The sequence below is a fragment of the Chiloscyllium plagiosum genome, unplaced genomic scaffold (genome assembly GCF_037043375.1).
Source record: "Chiloscyllium plagiosum isolate Xiang-an unplaced genomic scaffold, Cpla_swu_hap1 HiC_scaffold_16, whole genome shotgun sequence".
NCBI classification, from domain to species: Eukaryota; Metazoa; Chordata; class Chondrichthyes; order Orectolobiformes; family Hemiscylliidae; genus Chiloscyllium; species Chiloscyllium plagiosum.
Window position 1 is genome coordinate 405,006 of NW_028270154.1, and position 20,909 is coordinate 425,914.

Below are 20,909 nucleotides of genomic sequence, written 5' to 3' on the forward strand. Positions count from 1 at the left end.
GAGTTTCCTTTAATTACGGTGATGGAGATCTCCTCTGAGATCTTCTGCCCCATGATCAATTTGAAATGTAAAACAGTTTCAAAAAGTCCAATGGTCTTCTCCTTCTCTATTTACTGTTGTTTCCACACGTAGATGAAAGACTCCTTTTCCATTCTCATACTTCATGTTGAACTGGACCTTGTAAGGGATGGATGTTGAAGGAGACACAGTGAGGGTCATTAGATTGTTTGCTGGAATGGAGGGGGTTAAATTATGAAGGCAGGGGAGACTGATAAGGTGTGTCAGCAGTTTCTGGAGCTCGGTTGAATAAGAGACAAACTCATTGAAACAACAAGGTTCTGAAGGTTTTTGAGAGGGTAGACTCTGAGAGGTTGTTTTTAGTGGACCAATCTAAAACACTGGCACACAGACAATTGAGGACCAATTGCCTCAGAATGTGATGTGGAGAAGATATTCCACTCAAAGTGAATATTTGGAATTCTCTGACAACAGGGTTATGGGTGCCCCATGAACAAATACATTTAAATCTTAGATAAAGAGAGCTTTGATCTCTCAGGGAATGAAGCATATAGGGAGTGAGCAGATACAAGAAGAATGAAACATTAGGTTAGCCATGATCTTTTTGAATGGTAGAGCAGGTTCAACAGGCTGTAAGCTCTGCTCTTGCTCCAGTTTCAGATATTTGTCTACAGGGGAGAAAGTGGCACAGTGGTAATATTGCTGGGCTTACAATTTAAAGACCCAGATCAATGATTTTGGGGACATGGGTTAAAGCTAAATATAGAAGTTGGGAGGTCGTGTTGCGGCTGTGCAGGACATTGGTTAGGCCACTTTTGGAATATTTGTGCAATTCTGGTCTCCATGCTGTAGGAAGGATGTTGTGAAATTTGAAAAGGTTCAGAAAAGATTCACAAGGATGCTGCCAGGGTTGATGGTTTGAGCTATTAGGAGAGGCTGAACAGGCTGGGGTTGCTTTCCCTGGAGTATCAGTGGCTGAGGGGGTGACCTTATAGAGGTTTAAAAAATCATGAGGGGCATGGATAGGGTAAATAGTCAGGGTCATTTTCCTGGGGTGGGTGCACTCCAAAACTAGATGACATAGGTTTAAGGTGAGAGGAGAAAGATTGAAAAAGCACCGAAGGGAAAACTTTTTCATGCAGAGGGTGGGGCATGTATGGAATGAGCTGCCAGAAGAAGTGGTGGAGGCTGGTACAATTACAACATTTAAAAGGCATCTGGATGATTATATGAATAGGAAGTGTTTGGAAGGATATGTGCCAAATTTTGGAAAATGGGACTAGATTAATTTAGGATATCTGGTCAGCATGGATGAGTTAGAACGAAGGGTCTGTTTCTGTGCTGGACATCTCTATGCTCTCTGACTCTAAAGTGGCAGTTGGTGGATAATTTGAATTCAGTTCTTAAATCTGGACTTGAAGGCTATTCTCAGTAATGGTAATCATTGATTGTTATAAAACTCCATCTGGTTCACTAATGCATTTTAAGAAAGGAAATCTGCCATCCTTACCTTGTCTGGCCTACATGTGATTCCACACCCACAGCAATTTGGTTGACTCTTAACTGCCCTTATTCAAGAATAATTAAGGTCAGGCAACAAGATGTTGACCTTCTCAGTGACACCCACGTTCTGTGAAAACAATTCTGTTCTTTGACGGTGCCATGAAAGGGTTTTGTGAAGAATCAGGGCATGATGTTTAGGCTTGGCCTCCCTCGACAGGAACAGAAACAGGAACAAGAAATATTGGAATTACTCAGGAGATTAGGCGAGGTGACATCTGTGCAGAGAGAGACAGAGTTGGTTTTTCAGGCAAAGGAAGATGATTGATACTTGGATAGTTTTTACCAGGACAGTCTGGCCCCATTCTAGTGGTTTATTCTGTAGACTTCTAACCACTATTTGTTTAAGTTGAACCTCCACCCTCATTTGGAAAGGACATCCTGCCTCCTAGTGCTGCCACTAGATAATTGGCAGTGTTCCAGATTGAGCAGTGGCACTGGAAGTAATGGCTACTCCTGGAACTACACCCTGATCCGAACCATGAGAAGCCACCGAGTATGAGCCAAACATAAGTGGGAGCTGGGATGGCTTTGATGAGGCCAGGCCAGAAGACCTGAGCAAGGGGAAGGGGAAGGGTGGGGGGTGGAAAGAAGGTGGGAGGTGGGTTGATAGTCTCAGCTGAAAGGACAAGGCAGCAGATACGTGGGAGCACCACCAATTATAAATTTTCCCTCCAAGCCACTCACCATCTTGACTTGAAAATATATTGCTGTTCCTTCAGTGTTGCTGGGTCAAAATCCTGAAATTCCCTCCCTTATCACATTGTGGGTCTACCTACAGCACATGGATTGCAGTGGTTCAAGAAGGCAGTTGGCCATAACCTTCTCAAGGGCAATGAAGGGCGACTCTTGTCCCTAATTTGAATGTTATGATAAGAATGAGTAATAGGCACTGGTGTACCCTGCATTTTTAAAATTAATCAAATTACAATATAGACCCAGGATGGAAAATGTAGTGTGAAGAGAGGGATGGAAGGGGTGGGGGCACAGTGTAAGGAGGAAGCACAAGGTGAAGAAGGGGAAAGACTAGGACCCGAGAGCACATCCTCAGACTGAAGGGAATGATCCTTTAAAACTGAGATGAGGAGGGTGCTGAATCTGTGGAACATATTGCCACAGAAACCTGTAAAGGCCAAGTCATTGAAAGCATTTAAGACAGAGATAGATAGCTTCTTGCTTAATAGGCTCAAAGGTTACAGGGGGGCGGTAGGAGAATGATGTTGAGAAACAAACCAGCCATTTCAAACAAGTTTGCTGTTTTAGGGGATGATGGACTCTGAGGGGAATATAGCATGAACAGTCAAGTTTCTGGTATTGAGACTGGCTCTAATGCAATGAGGGGTACGTTGGGTACCAAGCAATCGATTGGAATAGGGGACTCACTAGTCAGGGTACAGACAGATGTTTCTGCGGCCAGCAGCAAGAAATCTGAATGGAGGCCTGTGACCAGTGGAGTGCCACAAGGATCGGTGCTGGGTCCTCTACTTTTTGTTATTTAAATAAATGATTTGGATGTGAGCATAAGAGGTACAGTTAGAAAGTTTGCAGATGACACCAAAATTGGAGGTGTAGTGGACAGTGAAGAAGGTTACCTCAGATTACAACAGGATTTTGACCAGATGGGCCAATGGGCTGAGAAGTGGCAGATGGAGTTTAATTCAGAAAATGCGAGGTGCTGTATTTTGGGAAAGCAAATCTTAGCAGGACTTATACACTTAATGGTAAGGTCCTAGGGAGTGTTGCTGAACAAAGAGACCTTAGACTGCAGGTTCATAGCTTCTTGAAAGTAGAGTCGCAGGTAGATAGGATAGTGAAGGAGATGTTTGGTATGCTTTAATTTATTGGTAAGGTAAAAACAATGACTGCAGATGCTGGAAACCAGATTCTGGATTAGTGGTGCTGGAAGAGCACAGTAGTTCAGGCAGCATCCTGGTCAGAGTTTTGAGTACAGGAGTTGGGAGGTCATGTTGCAGCTGTACAGGACATTGGTTAGGCCACTGTTGGAATATTACGTGCAATTCTGGTTTCCTTCCTATTGGAAAGATGTTGTGAAACTTGAAAGGGTTCAGAAAGGATTTACAAGGATGTTGTCAGGGTTGGAGGATTTGAGCTATAGGGAGAGGCTGAACAGGCTAGGGCTGTTTTCCCTGAAGCATCGGACGTTGAGGGGTGACCTTATAGAGGTTTACAAAATTATGAGGGGCATGGATAGGATAAATAGAGAAAGTCTTTTCCCTGGGGTCGGGGAGTCCAGAACTAGAAGGCTTAAGTTTAGGATGAGAGGGGAAAGATATAAAAGGGACCTACAGGGCAACATTTTCACATAGAGGGTGGTAAGTGTATGGAATGAGCTGCCAGAGGAAGTGGTGGGGGATGATACAATTGCAACATTTAAAAGGCATTTGGATGGGTATATGAATAGGAAGGGTTTGGAGGGATATGGGCCGGGTGATGGCAAATGGGACTAGATTAGGTTAGGATAACTGGTCAGCGTGGACGAGTTGGACCGAAGGGTCTGTTTCCATGCTGTACATTTCTATGACACTCTGATTGAATGACAAAGCAGATTTAATGGCCTGAATGGCCTTATTTTGCTCCTGAATCTTACGTCTTTTTCTTTTGATTTTATAAGGTTGAGGATGAGGATAGGGTGAAGGGTAATGAGGAGGCATAGGGTAAAGAAGGGACACAAGAGAAGGACAATGTACTGAGTCTCATGATGTTGGTTGATCCTCTCATTGATTGAGGACTCATTAAGGAGACCCCCTCCTCTCCCTGCCCCCACCATCATGTCAGCTTGTCCAGTGAGAGCTGCTGCTGAGCAGAGAACGAATGTGGATCTCACCCTTTGTGGGTAATAGTGAAGGGAGGGTGGGGTGTAGGGATTGTCAGTACATGTGTATGAATGTGATTTGCTGCATTTGAGGCCACTCTCTCCTGCAAGGCACTGCCAATTGACAGTGGAAATCATCCCATTTACTGTTAGCCTCCACAGACATTGTCTCAGCTGTTGTCTATTTCCAGTATTTCCTGTTTTCATTTCAGATGAAAGAATATCGGGGATATGTCGGAATGTCGAGTTGATTTTAAAGTCAGATCAGCCATGATCTTATCGAATAGCGGAGGAGACCTGAAGAGCTGTGTGGCCTATTCTTGTTCCTTGGTCGTCTGAACTATTACCAGTATCCACGTATTCTGCTCTTGCTGGGAACTTCCCAAGTTCCATTGTTTGAATGTCAAGATATGATCAGTATGAATCTGCAGTGACATCAGAATCCAGTCATATGAGGTTTCAGTTATTTTTGATGCCCTTTAGTTTATGTAAGACAGCCCAGAATTACAACAAGAAACTTGTTGCAACCTGTCAGACCGTTTCGAGTTGTGTTTTTCTGTTTGTAGGTTAAAGCTCAAACTGCCCCTGTAGAAGTTGTGGAATTTTTTTGAAAAGAGGATAATTTTCTTTCCTTATAATCATCTCAATCTACTTTAGTTGAAATAATTGAGGTGCCTGCTGAAATTGAGCATGAGAGAAATGGTTATTGTTCAGTTGAATAAAAGGAGCAAAGTGTTTGAAGAAGCAAGAACAGAAACAACACTAAATTCTTTAATTCTAAAGACAGCAAGCATCTTCACATGGCAATTTAAAAGATGAAAACCATAAAATATGCTCAGTTTTTGCCAAAAAAGGCTCAATTGTGCTACTACATTTGACTTAAACAAAGTGCAGTGAAGTAATGTGATGCTTAATTAATGTGGGTGGGTAAGGCACATAGATGAGTACTGAGAGCACGACTGTGCAGTAACATAGCTTCGGGTGAAGAAAGAGGCCTTTATACTAATACATGGAAGCTAGCCAAAACCAGCCAATGGATAGGCGAAGGGGAGTACATAACAGCCTCAGGGTTTATTGTGGCAGTGAAGGTGGAGAGACAACTGAATTTCTGTCAGCAGCTCAGAGAGACTGACAAAATGGGATTAGAATGTCCAGGTTGATGTCATTTTCTCTTTGTCTGGAAAGGCTTGATTACAACCATTCACTGGGAACCTCACCCTGTGATTCTCAAGTTAGTCCCTTCAAAGATAAAAAAAATCCCTATTTTGCCAAGAAGCCACTTTCATTCAAGTTCACTAAGACCCAAACAAACTGCAGAGTGTGGTGCTGGCAATGCTCAGCAAGCCAGGCAGGATCCGAGGTGCAGGAGAATTAATGTTCCAGGCATAAGCCCTACATCAGATGCTGCCTGACCTACTGTGCTTTTCTAGCACTACACTTTCGACTCTGATCTCCAGCATCTGCAGTCCTCACTTTCTCCAAACAAACTGCACTCTGTTTAGTTTCAGAATTCTAATTGAAAAGTGGATTTGTTTCACCGGAGAATGAAGACAGAACAGATTCCCCCCTCTCACTAGGCCAAAGACACCCATATGTTTTTATTGTTAAACAGTGTTAAATGGAGATACAAGTTCAGTTCAAGGAAGAGTAAAACAGTAAGGCATCATCTGAAAAGAGAAGGGGAAATGTTGAGATTTTAGCTGGAACCTTGGATGTAAATTACAATCAAACTACAGAAACAGATTAAAGGTTCTCAGACCACTGGAAAACTTTTCTCCATCCAATGCAAGCCAGGAATTAAAATCTAATCTAATGGTAACCATGTAACTACTGTCAATTGTTGTAAAACCCCATCTCGTCTAGTATCTTTTAGGGAAGAAATCTGTCATTCTTGCCTGATCTATGACTCCATGTGACTCCAAACCCACAGCAATGTGACTCTTAACCACCCTCAAGACAAATATGGATGGCCCAGCCAGCGATGCCATGAAATGTTGTGCTATAACATCCTTTACACAGATGAAGATTTTTAGATGTTTAGAGAAGCTCACTGGCCAAACTATTCCTTTTGCCTCCTTTCCTTTTTGAAAGAGTTTGTCACATTGGCAGTTTTCCAAAACCTAAGGATTCCTCTAGGTCATGCACGGCCTCATTTTATGCTGTAATAATTCTGTGATTCACTGATCTCCTTGACTTTGGACTACAAATTACAATATACACACTGAGCTTGGCACAATAAAATTATTGGTATTCCTATGTGCAGTGGGGTTTCTTTGAATAAATTTTGATCATTGCAATGACAGCGATGCTTCTTCAGTGTGACCTTAAATTTATATTACGCCTGTGCTCCCTTTCCGATGCCAATTAATGCCCATTGGTTTGCAGTCCAGTGCTGTCATTGTTTCATGGGTAGACCCCTTTTTGCTCTCTTAACGTCCTCAGCCCCATGACACTGAGATACTTGCACTCTCCCAACTTTGGTCTCTTCTGTATCATCAATTTTATTTTCAATCAGCCATTAATTGCTGACTTCAGTTCCTCAGTTCATAAGTTCTGGAATTCTTAGCCTAAGCCTCTCTGCCTCTCACTTATTTCTTTATAATTGACCTCTTTGATGAAGTTTCTCACTCTAACATCCCCCATATGGCTTCAGCAATTTGATTACACTTCTTGGGATAATTCACAATGTTACAGGTTCTAGATAAATTGATGCTTTGTTTTGTGAGAAAGGAGAAAGTGAGGTCTGCAGATGCTGGAGATCAGAGCTGGAAATGTGTTGCTGGAAAAGCGCAGCAGGTCAGGCAGCATCCAGGGAACAGGAGAATCGACGTTTCGGGCATAAGCCCTTCTTTGTGAGAAAGGAACATGAAAAAATGAATAAAACAGAAATGTTTTGGAAGTCAACTGAAATGTAGTTGTATTTTAATTTAATTTTCATGAAACATAAGAAATCTTCTAGTCTTACAAACTAACAAACAAGAAAGTGCAAAAGTAGCTGAAACTTGGGATCAGCAAAATGGAATACAGAATCTTTCATTTCAATTACAGTAAGTCATAAACATCAACAGTTAATCAAAACATTCATTCATTTCAATAAATAATTGTTGCCTAAAGTTAATCCCTTAACAGCTCATATCATTCAGAATAAATGCTGTTTTCTTAGAAACATAATGTAATTCAAATGCATGCAGTGAAAAACTCAACTGATTTTGCGAGATGATCAATGAACAGAAGCCAGACTAATCTCATCTGATGATGTGGCTTGGGGAAAGGGGAACTGTGCTCCTAAACTAACTTTCAGTAAATGATGTGACAATGATAATTAAAACTGATTCAATTGGTCATTCCTTCCATTTCATATACAGTTTGAACAATTTAAACATATTCATTCCAGGCTGGAACAAATTGATGGTGAAAGTGCAATTGCAGATTCTAACTGATGTAAACTGGGCATTGTGTCACCCCACCACACCCATCAACATATAGGGAGAAGGAGGCTGTTTACCCATGTGAAGATGCATCTTCGCTAAAGTTATAACAGTAGAAGGGATGCGAGTAGCACATGCAAAATTATTCCTAATATCACAAATGCTCAGAGCAATTTCCTTCGCCCCCTCATTTTTCTAATATTATAACCTCTGTATTACCTCAACATATTCTGCATCCTGATTACAAAGTTTGATTTAAAAACACTCAAATCATGGTTTCTCATCTCCTCCAGACTTTACAAAAAGGCAAGGTCAGAAGTCACACAACACCAGGTTATAGTCCAATAGGTTTATTTGAAATCACAAGCTTTCGGAGCACTACTCCTTCTTCAGCCTGACAAAGGGGCAGTGCTGCTAAAGTCTGTGATTTCAAATAAACCTGTTGGACTATAACCTGGGTGCCATGTGACTTCTGACCTTGTCCACCCCAGTCCAAAACCAGCACCTCCACATCATAAAAAAAATGCACACATGATATTCCCTCTAGAGGTGGGGTTTGTGATAGAAACTGAATTCCGTTAAAATGACACTTTGTACAGCACTATCCCACTGAGTTATTGTAACAGTTAGAAATTACCAGAATGTTCAATAATCATATGCACAGATACCGTATATAAATATGGCCAGTTGGAAAAGAATTTGGTCAAAAATACAACTGACTGTGAACATCAAGATGAAACCACAGCTGGCAATCCATGTGTCATATCACTTATCACCAATTACTGTCACCCGGTATTTGAGATCAACACTGACTCCTCCTTTCAAACCACATCTAAGACAACAAAATATAAAATGAACAAAATTAAACAAACTATCAGATAGAATGCACAACAGCAAACAGCACAAAACACAAAGATTTTAATAAAATCCTTTAATGTCAATTTGCTTTGGTTCACTGACAAAACATTGCAATTGTAGTCAGTGCGAGGGGATTGGAGGCTGAAGGCTGACTGACCTTTAAAAAGGTGGATAGCAAACCCTGACACTGACTGTGAGGCGCTCAACAGTGTTCGAACGGTTTGTGTGCACATGAGTATGTAAGTAGGAAATTCTTTGTTCCAAGCGTTGAAACATAAAAATGGCAGAATTTTATTCTTTATGGCAGCTCCCCACAGTGATGGACAGGGTTTCAGAGTGCATGTCTGTGGAAGGCCTTGGGAATTGTCAGCTGGACTGGACAGTGGACTCTGGGAAGCAAAGGCATTGCCTTCAAGTAATCAGTTTTCTTTTAGAGTCCTAGAGTCATGCGGCACAGAAAAGGCCCTTCAGCTCATTGAATCTGCACCAACAATAACTATCACTTTGCTGAAATTGCTAATTTTTTGGAGTTTTGTCTGGCACATGCTTGATGTTCCAAACTGGCCAAACCTAATTAAGGCAATTAAAGACAGTGTTAATACAAACTCTAAATATTGCAAAGTTTGGAATGCTAATAAAACAAACAAAAAAAAAGTGCTGGAAATCCACAGCAGGTTAGACAGTGCCAGTGGGGAGAGAAACAGACTCTAGTGGCCCCCAAGTAGTTCGGTTCAAGGGGAAGGGGATTATGTTGATAGAATAAGTGGATGATATTGTGGTGCTAGTGAAATGCAGATCTGTGGCTGTAGGATTCTCTGACACATTCCTGCCACTATCACATTTTTCCAGCTGTGGGAATGGCAGAGGCTGTTGGATGCTCAATAAACAAAGCCAGTCAAATTTCCCCAGTCCTGCATAGGTCATGATTAAACTTAATACCCACTAACTCAATCCCAAATCAGTTGATGAAGATGGAAGTCAACACTGTTACTTTTCCTGATAATTGCAATATTCACAGAATGCAGCATTACATACATCTGCTTCTATCTACTGACCTTATATCCCAGCAGTCTCTCTTTATGAGTGCTCTAAGTACTTGATCAAACAATGGCTTTCATCTGTATTTCATGGAATTACCTTACCATAACATGCAATTGACACTAACTTTCACGATGCTCCTGAACTGCTGAGTAATTCCACAATTTCTGTTTCTAGGCCACATTAAAGCTGACACAAGTATCTGTAGGGAGTGTAGATTGGCAAGTTTGTCCTCATCAAAATACTTGTAAAATGTATAAATTAGCCTGAAAGCTTAATCCATCTGAGAGAAACTTAATTTTGTTCAGAAATGTAACACGTTGCTCAATTAAAATAGTATTGATCTTAAACAAAATTAAAGAATTTATAGTCATAAAGTGATAAAAATAACTTGCTGTTCAGTTCATTTCTCTAATTATACTTGAGAATGTAGGTATGAAAATCGCAAAGCTTTACAGTTCCAAATGAAAGTCACAGAATTTTCATTTTAAATGTTTGTTACTTGAAGAGTAATGGAATTTCTACCAGGTAAACTGCTACTGTCTGATAACATGGATATTCTCCCGATTCTGGCTTGCTTCACAATATCAAAACAAATTCATTCATTGTCAGGTCTTAAAACTAAGAACAGAATCTACAATAGTCTCTGGCTAACATATTAATGCTGTTGACAGCACAGTAGTCCAGTACTGTCAACACTTTTACACAAATGCCATGAATCAAACCCAACTTTTCAATGAATAAAATACTGTGGATGCTGGAGAAACTCAGCACTCACAACTCCCCAGCACTTTCTGGTCTTAGCTCTATTATCCAAATCTTGTCTGTCGTCAAACATAGAGAATACAGGATGACAGAGTTGAGTGCCTTTTTTTGCACAAAATTAATCTATGATAGCATTACACCATGTTTGGTTGCATTCATACTTTAAAGTTGATTTCTGGTCTTCACTAATCAAGTTTATCAGTAGTTTGTCAACAGAGTATCCAAATCCTCCTTCATTATGTAATTTACAATGTCATCAGAAAATAAAACCTGATGTGTACATAACGTAAAAGTTTGTTGAATATTTTCTGATCGAATCAAAGTGAGAAACATCAAATTTGGCAGTTAATTAGCATACAAGTTCCAAAAGACATTCCGTGCTCTAAAGGGTTAAGTAGTGCCTTTTGAATGTTAATTGCCAGCTCCTTGATAAATGCTTGACTTGTCTTTACAAGCTCCTGCTCCATTTAATTAGCATTTTGACGAAAAAAGGGTTAGCAGCGCACTTAAAGGTGAAAGACTTTTAAGCACAAAAGCTGTAGGCTTCAGTCACTTGCACAAAACAGAACAATATTGTCAAAATCTAATCTTAGTATTAATAATAGTTTTAAGATGTGTATTAAATAGAACACAATTCAAACTCCTTCAAATTGCACAACCATGGCTGAGGATATTTAGCTTATAAAAAAGAAAACTATTTTACACATTGAATCTTAAATGGTCACCCTGAAAGGGAAAAATTGATAATATGTTTAAAAATATAAAGGTCCAGACAATCTGATTTAGATTTTTAGATTTAGATTTTGCAAGGTAACACCTCACAGTATCTGCTAGTTTATCCTGAAGAAAGATCCTGTTGGGTTTGCAGCATAATCTAATAAAAATGAAGCTTACGCTATCAATTTGTATTCCTTTTGTAATCCACCGTCAACTCTTGCACATTTTACTTTCCAGATACTAACTGTACCTAAACTTTATTGTAATCTTATATTTTTTGGAGAATCCTAGGAGCTCTCACATTACACTGATGACTGAAGACAGTGGAAGACTATGGAGGGCAAGTCATTGAAAGTATTTAAGGTAGAGATAGATGGCTCCTTGATTAGTATGGGAATCAAAGGGGAGAAGGCAGGAGAAAGGAGTTGAGAAATGTATCAGTCATGATTGAATGGTAGAGCAGACATGATGGGCCAAATGGCCAAATAGCTATACTTTATAATCTTATGGACTAACTTCATACTGAGGAGTATCAAGTTAAAAGACACAAATGTCATCTTAGTGAAATATCTGGGCACCAAACCAACATGCCAGAATTGAATTCAAGTTTGCTTTAATAGAAATTGTGTATTTTTCAAACAAGGAGTCAGAGTAGATCCCTTGAGCCTGCTCCACCATTCAATAAGACAGGTTTAGAGGGGATGTGAGAAAAGATATTTTCACCTAGAGGGTGGTAGAAATATAGAACATGCTGCCTGAAAGAATAATGGAGGCAGATACTCTCACAACATTAAAGAAGCATCTGGATGAGCACTTAAAATGCCAGGGTACAATGGACTATGGACCAAATGCTGGTAAATGGGATTAGTGTAGTTTGGTGTTTATTGGTTGGCATAGACATGGTGGGCCAAAAGGCCTTGTTTCTATGCTATATACTGTAAGACCATGGCTGATCTGATTGCATTCTCAAAATCCACATTCATGCCTATCCCTGATAGCCTTTCATCCGCTAGTTCACTAGAGTCAATCCACCTCTGCCTTAAAATATTCAAGGACTTTTCAGGAAGACAGTTCCAAAGACACATTTTATAAGAGAAAATAATTCACCTCCTCTCTGATTTAGATGGGTGACCCCCTAGTTCACAATTTTCTCCACATGCACCAGTAAAGAGCCTTCAGCATTTTATATAGAACCTCTACAATGTGGAAGCAGGCCATTTGGTCTATTGAGTCCAAACTGATCTTCTGAAGGACATCCTGCCTAGATCCACCCCTCTATCCTATCCCTGTAACCCTGCATTTCCCATGGGCAATCCACCTAACATGCACACCTTTGGAGTGTGGGAGGAAACCGAGTCCACACAGACACGGGGAAAATGTGCAAACTCCACATGAATAGCCACTCCGAAGATGGAATCAAACCCATGTCCCTGGTGCAATGAGGAAGCAGAGCTAACTACTGAGCCACATGCTGCCTTTTCATAAATCTAACAGAAGAAATCAGTGAAAGATGCAGTATATGTAAATCCAGTACAGCATATTCTATCAGCAACTTTACTGAAGCTCTGGTAATGGACTTGAAGCATGAAATAAAAGGAAAAAAATCATCCTTTACTCTGTAGACATGGCAACTAGATTTTGACAATCTATGAAAAGATGAGGGAGAAGGCTATTTGTCTCAGGCTATATGGCCAAGGGGTCCAGCAAATGGGAGAGAGAGCAGGAGAGTCCTTGGTAAATACAATCATTGGTTACATTTGCTGGATGAGGGATAATCAATCCAACCTTTACTCTCTAACCTACAGATTATACTAGCCTGGTTTTTCCAACCTTTCCTCATAAGATAAACTACCTGCTCCAGATATTGGTTTGGTAAACCTTCTCTGAACTCTGAGGATAAGGAACCGTTTAGAATTCAGCATAGAAGGACCAATGGACTGATTAAGAAGGGGAAAATACAATATGAAAGAAACGTTGCAAGGAACATAAAGACTGATACAAAGAGTTTCTATAGGTACATGAAGAGAAAGTGATTGGTGAAGACAAATGCAAGTCCCCCACAGGCAGAACTGGGGGAATGTGTAATCGGGGACAAAGGCATGGCTGAGCAACTGAATACATACTTTGGTTCTGTCTTTGCAAAAGAGAACACAAATCAGACACCAGAAATGTTGGAGAATGCAAGATTTAGTGAGCGGGAAGAACTGAGAGAGATCAATGTTAGTAGAGAAATGGTGCTAGGAAAGAATAGGAGTTAACATAACTAGTAACTAGTGGGGTGCCACAGGGATCTGTGCTGGGACCCCAGCTATTCATAGTATATATTAATGATTTGGATGAGGGAACAAAAAGTAACATCTCAAAGTTTGCAGATGATACAAAGTTGGGTGGGAGGGTGAACTGTAATGAGGATGCAGAGTTGATATTTTGAACAGGTTAGGCAAGTGGGCAAATCAATGGCAGATGCAGTGTAATTTGGATAAATGTGAGGATATTCACTTTGGAAGCAAAAACAGGAAGGCAGATTACTACTCGATTGGCTGTAAATTGGGAGAGGGGAGTGTGCAGTGGGTCCTGGGTATCCTTGTGCACCAGTCACTGAAGGTAAGTATGCAGGTGCAGCAGGCAGTAAAGACGGCAAATGGGATGTTGGCCTGCATTGTGAGAGGGATTGAGTACAGGACCAGGGATATGTTGGTGCAGTTATACAGGGCCTTGGTGAGGCCACATCTAGAATATTGTGTGCAGTTTGGTCTCCTTTTCTGAGGAAGGATGCTCTTGCTCTCGAGGGAGTGCAGTGAGGGCTGATTCTGGGGATGGTGGGACTGATGTATGAGGAGAGATTGACTAGGTTAGGATTGTTTTTGCCGGAGTTCAGATAAATGAGGCGGAACCTCACAGAGGCTTGTAAAATTCTAACAGGACTATACAGGGTAGATGCAGGAAGGATGTTCCTGATGGTGGGAACCAAGAGTCAAGAAACAAGGGTCACAGTCTGAGGATTCTGGGAACCCCATTTAGGGCAGAAATGAGGAGATATTTCTTCACCCAGAGAATGGTGAGCCTGTGGAATTCATTACCACAGGAAGTAGTTGATGCCAAAACATTGAATGGATTCAAGAGGCAGCTAGATATAGCACTTGGGACAAATGGGATCACAGGTTATGGGGAGAAAGCAGGACTATGCTACTGAGTTAGATGATCAGCCATGATCGTGATGAATGATGGAGCCGGCTCAAAGGCCGAATGGCCTCCTCCTGCTCCTATGTTTCCATGAACTTCATCAAATGCACATACATCCTTTCTTAAATAAAGCGACCAATACTGTAGCAGTTCTCCAGATATGGTCCTGCCCTTTATAACTGAAGCAGCTTTTTCAAAATCTAGTGTGATAAAAATTTTCCCACATATATCCTAATGGAGCTGTTAATTTTGATGGTGTGCAGTTCTGCAGGTACCAGTCACACTCTACCTTATATACACTGGCACAGGCAGTAAATATTATTGATCACAGTCTGAAGCTAGACTTTGAATGGTAGAGGAGAAAGTGAGGACTGCAGATGATGAAGATCAGAGTCGAGAGTGTGGTGCTGGAACAGCACAGCAGGTCAGGCAGCATCCACAAAGTAGGAGAATTGACATTTTGGGCATAAGCTCTTCACCAGGAATTTAAGGGCTTTTGCCTGAAACTTTGATTCTCCTGCTCCGTGGATGCTGCCTGACCTGTTGTGCCTTTCCATCACCACACTCTCGATTCTGAATGATAGAGAAGCATCACTAGTGAGTGTGATTTTTATCACAGGTAATATAAGAGATACCAAATAGGGTTGCACATAAACTCTCACCCTGATAGGCAGCACTCAGTTCCTCTGGAACAGGCAGTGAGTGTAGGACTTCCCTCGCCATACAAACACTGGGAACAGGAGAGGCCATTCAGCCCCTGGGGTCTGCTCTACTGTTCAATTAGTCTTATCAACCTGACAACTCAATTAACTCGCCTTTGTTTCCCAAAGTACAATATCCTGGCCAGTGGGAAATTTATCAATCTCAGATTTGAAAGAGTCAGTTACCCCAGGGCCCACTGAAATTTGAGGCAGTAATTTCCAGCTCTCTCTGACTTTTCATTTTGAAAAACTGTTTCCTGATTTTCGAACCTGGGACCCTGGTGCTGTGAGGAACCAGTGCTAAACAGTGAGCCACCATGCTACCCCAAACTTTTAGATACAGTCTATCCTTTTCCATCACTATTTTAAAACTAACAGAATTATGGTAACTGGCCCCAAAATCCTCCCCCACTGACACTTCAGTCACCTGCCCTGCCATATTTCCAAAGAGCAGGTCAGGTTTTGCTCCTTCCACATACTGAATCAGAACATTTTTATTGTGCATACATGACAAATTTCTCTTCATCTAAACCCTTAACACCATGGCAGTTTCAGTCTATGTTTGGAAAGTTATAATCCCCAACCATAACAACTCTATTATTCTTACAGATAACTGAAATCTCCTTACAAATGTGTTTCTCAATTTCCCACTGACTATTAGAGGATTTATAATACAATCCCATTAAGGTGATCATCCCTTTCTTATTTCTCAGTTCCACCCAAATAACTTCCCTGGATGCATTTCCGAGAAAATCCTCCCTAAGTACAACTGTAATGCTATCCCTTACCCAAAATGCCACACCCCCTCTGCTCTTGACCCCCCCCCTTTCTATCTTTCCTGTAGCATTTCTATCCTCTAACATTAAGCTGCCAGTCCTTTCCATCCCTGAACCACGTCTCTGTAATTGCTATGTTATCCCAGTCCAATGTTCCTAACCATGTCCCTGAGTTCATCTGCCTTCCCTGTTAGGCCTCTTTCATTGAAGTAAATGCATTTTAATTTATCTGTCCTACCTTGTTCTCTGCTTTGTTCCTGCCTGCCTTGACTGTTTGACTTGCTTCTTTTCCCACTGTACCAGTCTCAAATTGATCTCTTCCATCACTATCTCACCCCCACCTGACATGTCCAGAACTACATAAACTCAAACAGCAAAGGCAGTAACTGTGCAGATTCATTGCTGTGTCAGACAGCAGGATAGGTTTCTTTCTCTGCCCGTGTCACCTCTGCCTTTATTTGTGTCCCTTCTTTTTAAAGTGCCATTGTTTTGATCTTTTTACCCCAAAGTTCCAAAATAATGCAACTGTCTAAAATAGTAATTGCTGCTCCTGCAATTAGAGGAAATCACTTCTAACACCTAAAGTATCTCAAAAAGGAGCAGTACTTACAGCCACAATTTTTCCTGTCCTCCATCTTGATCATCTAAAATCCTTTTTCTTCCTGCCTGTTGTAATTAGCATTTCCCCAGTTTAACACTTTCACCCAAGGACCAGACTCATTGTTGCTACAACTATCTTAAAACTTATGGAACTAAGATCACTCTTCTCAAAATTCTCCCACACTGAAACTTCAATCACTTGGCTTGGCTCATTCCTCAGTAGAATGTCTAGTATGGCCTCTTCCCAAGTTGGACTACCTATATCTTATTTCAAGAAACCCTTCTGGCTACACCTTACAAATTCTGCCCCATCTAAGCCCCTTGCAGTAAGGGAATCCTAGTCAATATTGGGGAGGTTAAAATCACCCGCAACAGCAACTCTGTTATGTTACATCTTTCCATCATCTGCTTATATATCTGTTTCTCTGTCCGCTGCTGGCTATTGGGAGGTTTATTGTGTAACCGTATCATAGTGACCACATCTTCCTTATTCCTAAGTTTTATCTGAAAGGCCTCTCTGGATGAGCTCTCCAAGATGTCCTCTCTTAGTGCAGCTGTGACATCTCACCTGATCAGGAATACAACTCCTCCAGCCCATTTACATCCCCCTCTATCACACCTGAAACATCTAAACCTGGGAATACTGAGCTGCCTATCTTGCCCTTCTCCAATTGAGTTTCTGTAATGGCTACAATATTATAGTTCCATGTACTAGTCCAGGCTCTAAGCTCATCTGCCTTATCTGCTATACTCCTACCTTTGAAATATATAACCGTATCCTATTGGTTGAGAAGCACTGTCTGCTGGTCTGATTAAAGAAGTTTTTTAATAAGGACAATGTAATACTAGCCTAGGATCTCAATATTGTGGCCTGTGTCACAACACAAGGATGTTTATTCTCATCTCACCAATACCAACAGTTTCACCTGAAATTTAGAAACCTTGCCTAAACTTAAGTTAGAATTCCTACAGTTTGGAAACAGGCCCTTCAGCCCAACAAGTCCATGCCGCCCCTTTGAACAGTATCCCACCCAGATCCATTATCTTACATTTCCTGTGACTAATATATCTAACCTATATATCCCTGAACACTAAGGACAATTTAGAATGGCTAATTCACCTAACTTGTACATCTTTGAACTGTGGGAAGACACTGAGCACCCAGAGGAAACCCACACAGACACAGGGAGAATGTGTAGACTCCACACAGACAGCTGCCTGAGGGTAAAATTGAACACAGGTCCCTGGTGCTGTGAAGCAGCAGTGCTGACCACTGAGCCACCGTGCCACCCAATGTTCTCTAGTGATGAGGCATGCTGCAGTGAGAGTTCCGAAAGGCTGAAACTCGGCAGCGTGTTCTGCTCAGGATACACCTCGGGCTTGAAGTTAGGGTTGTGTCTCTGCTTCCACTCAGGATATTTCAAACAGGCTTTGTAAATCCGCTTCATAGCCTAGAGAAAACAAAGAGTGTGTCTTGTTTGAGGCTTAGAATCATACAACATAGAACAAGTAAAGCCCACTAAGTTATCATTTTATAAACTGGCAATTGGAAGCAGTTAATAATAACAATACAAATGAGGGTTAAAGTTTCTCATGTAGTTCATGTCATTGAATCAGACGAAACATTAATCTTTGTAAATCCTAAAATGCAGTTTGGTGAGGATGAGTCTGCCAACTGGTGCCTTTGAAGGAGTCTGATTGAATAATGGAGGCTGTAAGGATTTTAAAAGAGGCAGTATCCCTTTTGACATTAGCTTCACTGTTTGCTGGTGTTCTCCAATAGAAGCAGCATCCAAACGTAGCCAAAGCTCAGTGGGAATGGGAACAGCTTGCTTCTTTTGTGATGAATGAAAATAAAAAACACAATGACGTAGCAAAATCGCAAGCCAATCCATCCACACCCAATAACCTACATCGCAGAGTTACACGATAGAGGATGGTTATTGTCTTTTGAGGGACCAGGATGGAAAATGCAGCCAAACCTTTAGTGTCTACTCAAAGTAGCTTAATCCTGGATCTAACTGCAGTGTTTGTCAATAAAGACACACCGAACTGTTAATAATTTTAAAGTCTTGTGTTATATGGTTTCATTGCTGCAGAGACAGACTAGTCTGACACTTGGTTTAGATGTGCGACTTAATGTAAAAGGGATACTGAGTCTTTAATTCCACATAAATGATTCTATCACTTGCATTCTTTTAAACTCTCCTGTTCCTGTGTGTTATGAGTCCTTCGTATAGCTATCCTCCTCATCACTGATGTGAACCTTCTCCTCCGACAAGCTGCTTTCGTCAATGTTCTCTAGTGATGAGGCGTGCTGCAGTGAGAGTTCCGAAAGACTGAGACTCGGCAGCGTGTTCTGCTCAGGATACACCCAGGGCTTGAAGTTAGGGTTGTGTCTCTGCTTCCACTCAGGATATTTCAAACAGGCTTTGTAAATCCGCTTCATAGCCTAGAGAAAACAAAGAGCGTGTCTTGTTTGAGGTTTAGTATCATAGAATCGTTGAATCATACACCATAGAAGAGGTCATTTAGCCCACTAAGTCTGCACCAATAAAAAATTTCATTAAATCTATACCAATGCCACTTTCCAACTCTTGGCCCATAGCCTTGAATGTTATTACATTTCAAGTGCAAATCCAAGTACTTTTTAATTATTTTGAGGTTTCTCGCTTCACCTAACCTCCAGATTCCCATCATCCTCTGAGTGAAGAATATTTGCCATAGGTCTGTCTAAATCTCCTGCTTTTTGCTTTAAAATTATGTCCCCTTCTTTTCCACAGATGTTGCCAGATTTTGTTTTCTATTAATCCCGGCCATGGGTCAATCTTATCTTTTCTATCTGTCTGTTTATTTATCTATCTATTTATTTATATATATAATGTATTGTTACTTGTATCCAGGTACAGTGAAAAGTGGATAATGTTGCCACGTTCAGACGTTATCTTGGATTATTAAATAAATGACTGAATAAACCGTATAAATGATAAAATACTGAATAAATTAATTGTTATTGATATTACTTAAACTGAAGCAGCTTCAAACGTTCATCTTTCCTTCTCTGTGGCCTTCACCCTCTAAGCTTCTCCAATCGCTGTCGGCTGACATCAATCCCGGGGTCCTGGCAATGTGCTCCTTTCTTGCTTCCACTAGTGCCATCGCATCAATGTCCACTGTCTCTGAGCTGGAGACAGCCACGCTGCAGAGGTCCCGCACCTCCTTCAATGCTGGGTCGACTGATGGGTCCTGGCTCCGAGTTGACCAATGAGGTCCTGACTCATCTTCTGATGGAGCAGGGATAGAGATACATGGGACCCTGGCCTCCTGTAGAAGGGCATCAGAAGGAGATCCCAGGGCAGTCAAAACAAAAAAGCTGGAAAGACCATGATTCTGTGTAATCTCCAAGAAGGAGGATGGGAAAAATTTATAGCTGTAACATCTGCTCCTTTTTTGAGGTATTTTAGGTGTTGGAGGTGATTTCCTCGAATTCCAGGAGCAGCAATTACTGTTTTATATGCTGCTGCAATTGTTTTGGAGAAAAAAAATCAAAACAACAGCAGTTTTAAAAGGGAGAAAGACAGACGAAGGCAGCGAGTACATGGTCCGTAAGGGAGAGAGAGAAGAAACCCACACTGCTAATTGACACAGCAGTGAATCTGCGCAGTTACTGCCTTTGCTATTTGAATTCATGTGCAGGATATCGTTGGACTTCGGAGTATGTCTAGGAAAACTTAAACAGCAAAATTCACAACTGATCTTGGAGGAACCTGTTTGAGAGAGGTCACAGCATAGAAACAGATAAGCGAATGGTTTTAAGTATAGCCTTACTGTAAATCTACAATAATGAGTAGAGTGAATTCTTTCTTGATTGTATATCTTTATTGGGATCTGTCTCTTGATTAAAATTTAAAGAACTAAGCCATAAGTATTAAGTTAACCTGGAGAAGAGTTTTGTAAAGAAATAAGATGGTGCTATTTTCTGGGTCTGTAGATTGGAAGGAGTAAAATTATCTTTAGTAGAGTGATATGCTTTTCTTATCGAATGTGGGAGTTTCAAAATATTTACCAGCTACCGAGGATTATATCTGCAACAAATGTCATTGGTTGCAAAACTGTCAGATCGAATGGGTTGGTTGGAGTGACAGTTAGAGGCAATGAGGAATTTACAAGAGCTATGGGGGGGTGATGGATGGCAGTTATAGGAAGGGAGTAAAGCCACAGGTACAGTTAGGTACATGGGTTAACTTCAAAAACGGTTGGAGATGTAGGGAGATAGTATAGGAATTTTCTGTGGCTAGCCTCATTTCAAAAAAGTATGCTATTTTGGAAAATATAGGGGGTGATGGACTTTCAGGGGAATGTAGCATGAACAGTCTCTAATGTAATGAGGGGTACGTCGAGTTCCAAGAGATCAATTGTATTAGGGGACTCT

At 41.0% G+C, this 20,909-nt stretch overlaps 1 protein-coding gene across 1 annotated transcript in view; it reads right to left on the reverse strand.

Annotated features, from left to right (window-relative positions):
* Positions 1–7,311: 7,311 nt before the first annotated feature.
* stard15 (StAR-related lipid transfer (START) domain containing 15) overlaps positions 7,312–20,909 on the reverse strand; it is a 164,272-nt gene continuing 150,674 nt past the window's right edge. The window contains exon 6 of the mRNA XM_043711001.2: positions 7,312–18,929. Within this exon, the coding sequence (XP_043566936.1) occupies positions 18,699–18,929 (231 nt within the window). The 3' untranslated portion in view covers positions 7,312–18,698. The remainder of the gene's footprint in view (positions 18,930–20,909) is intronic.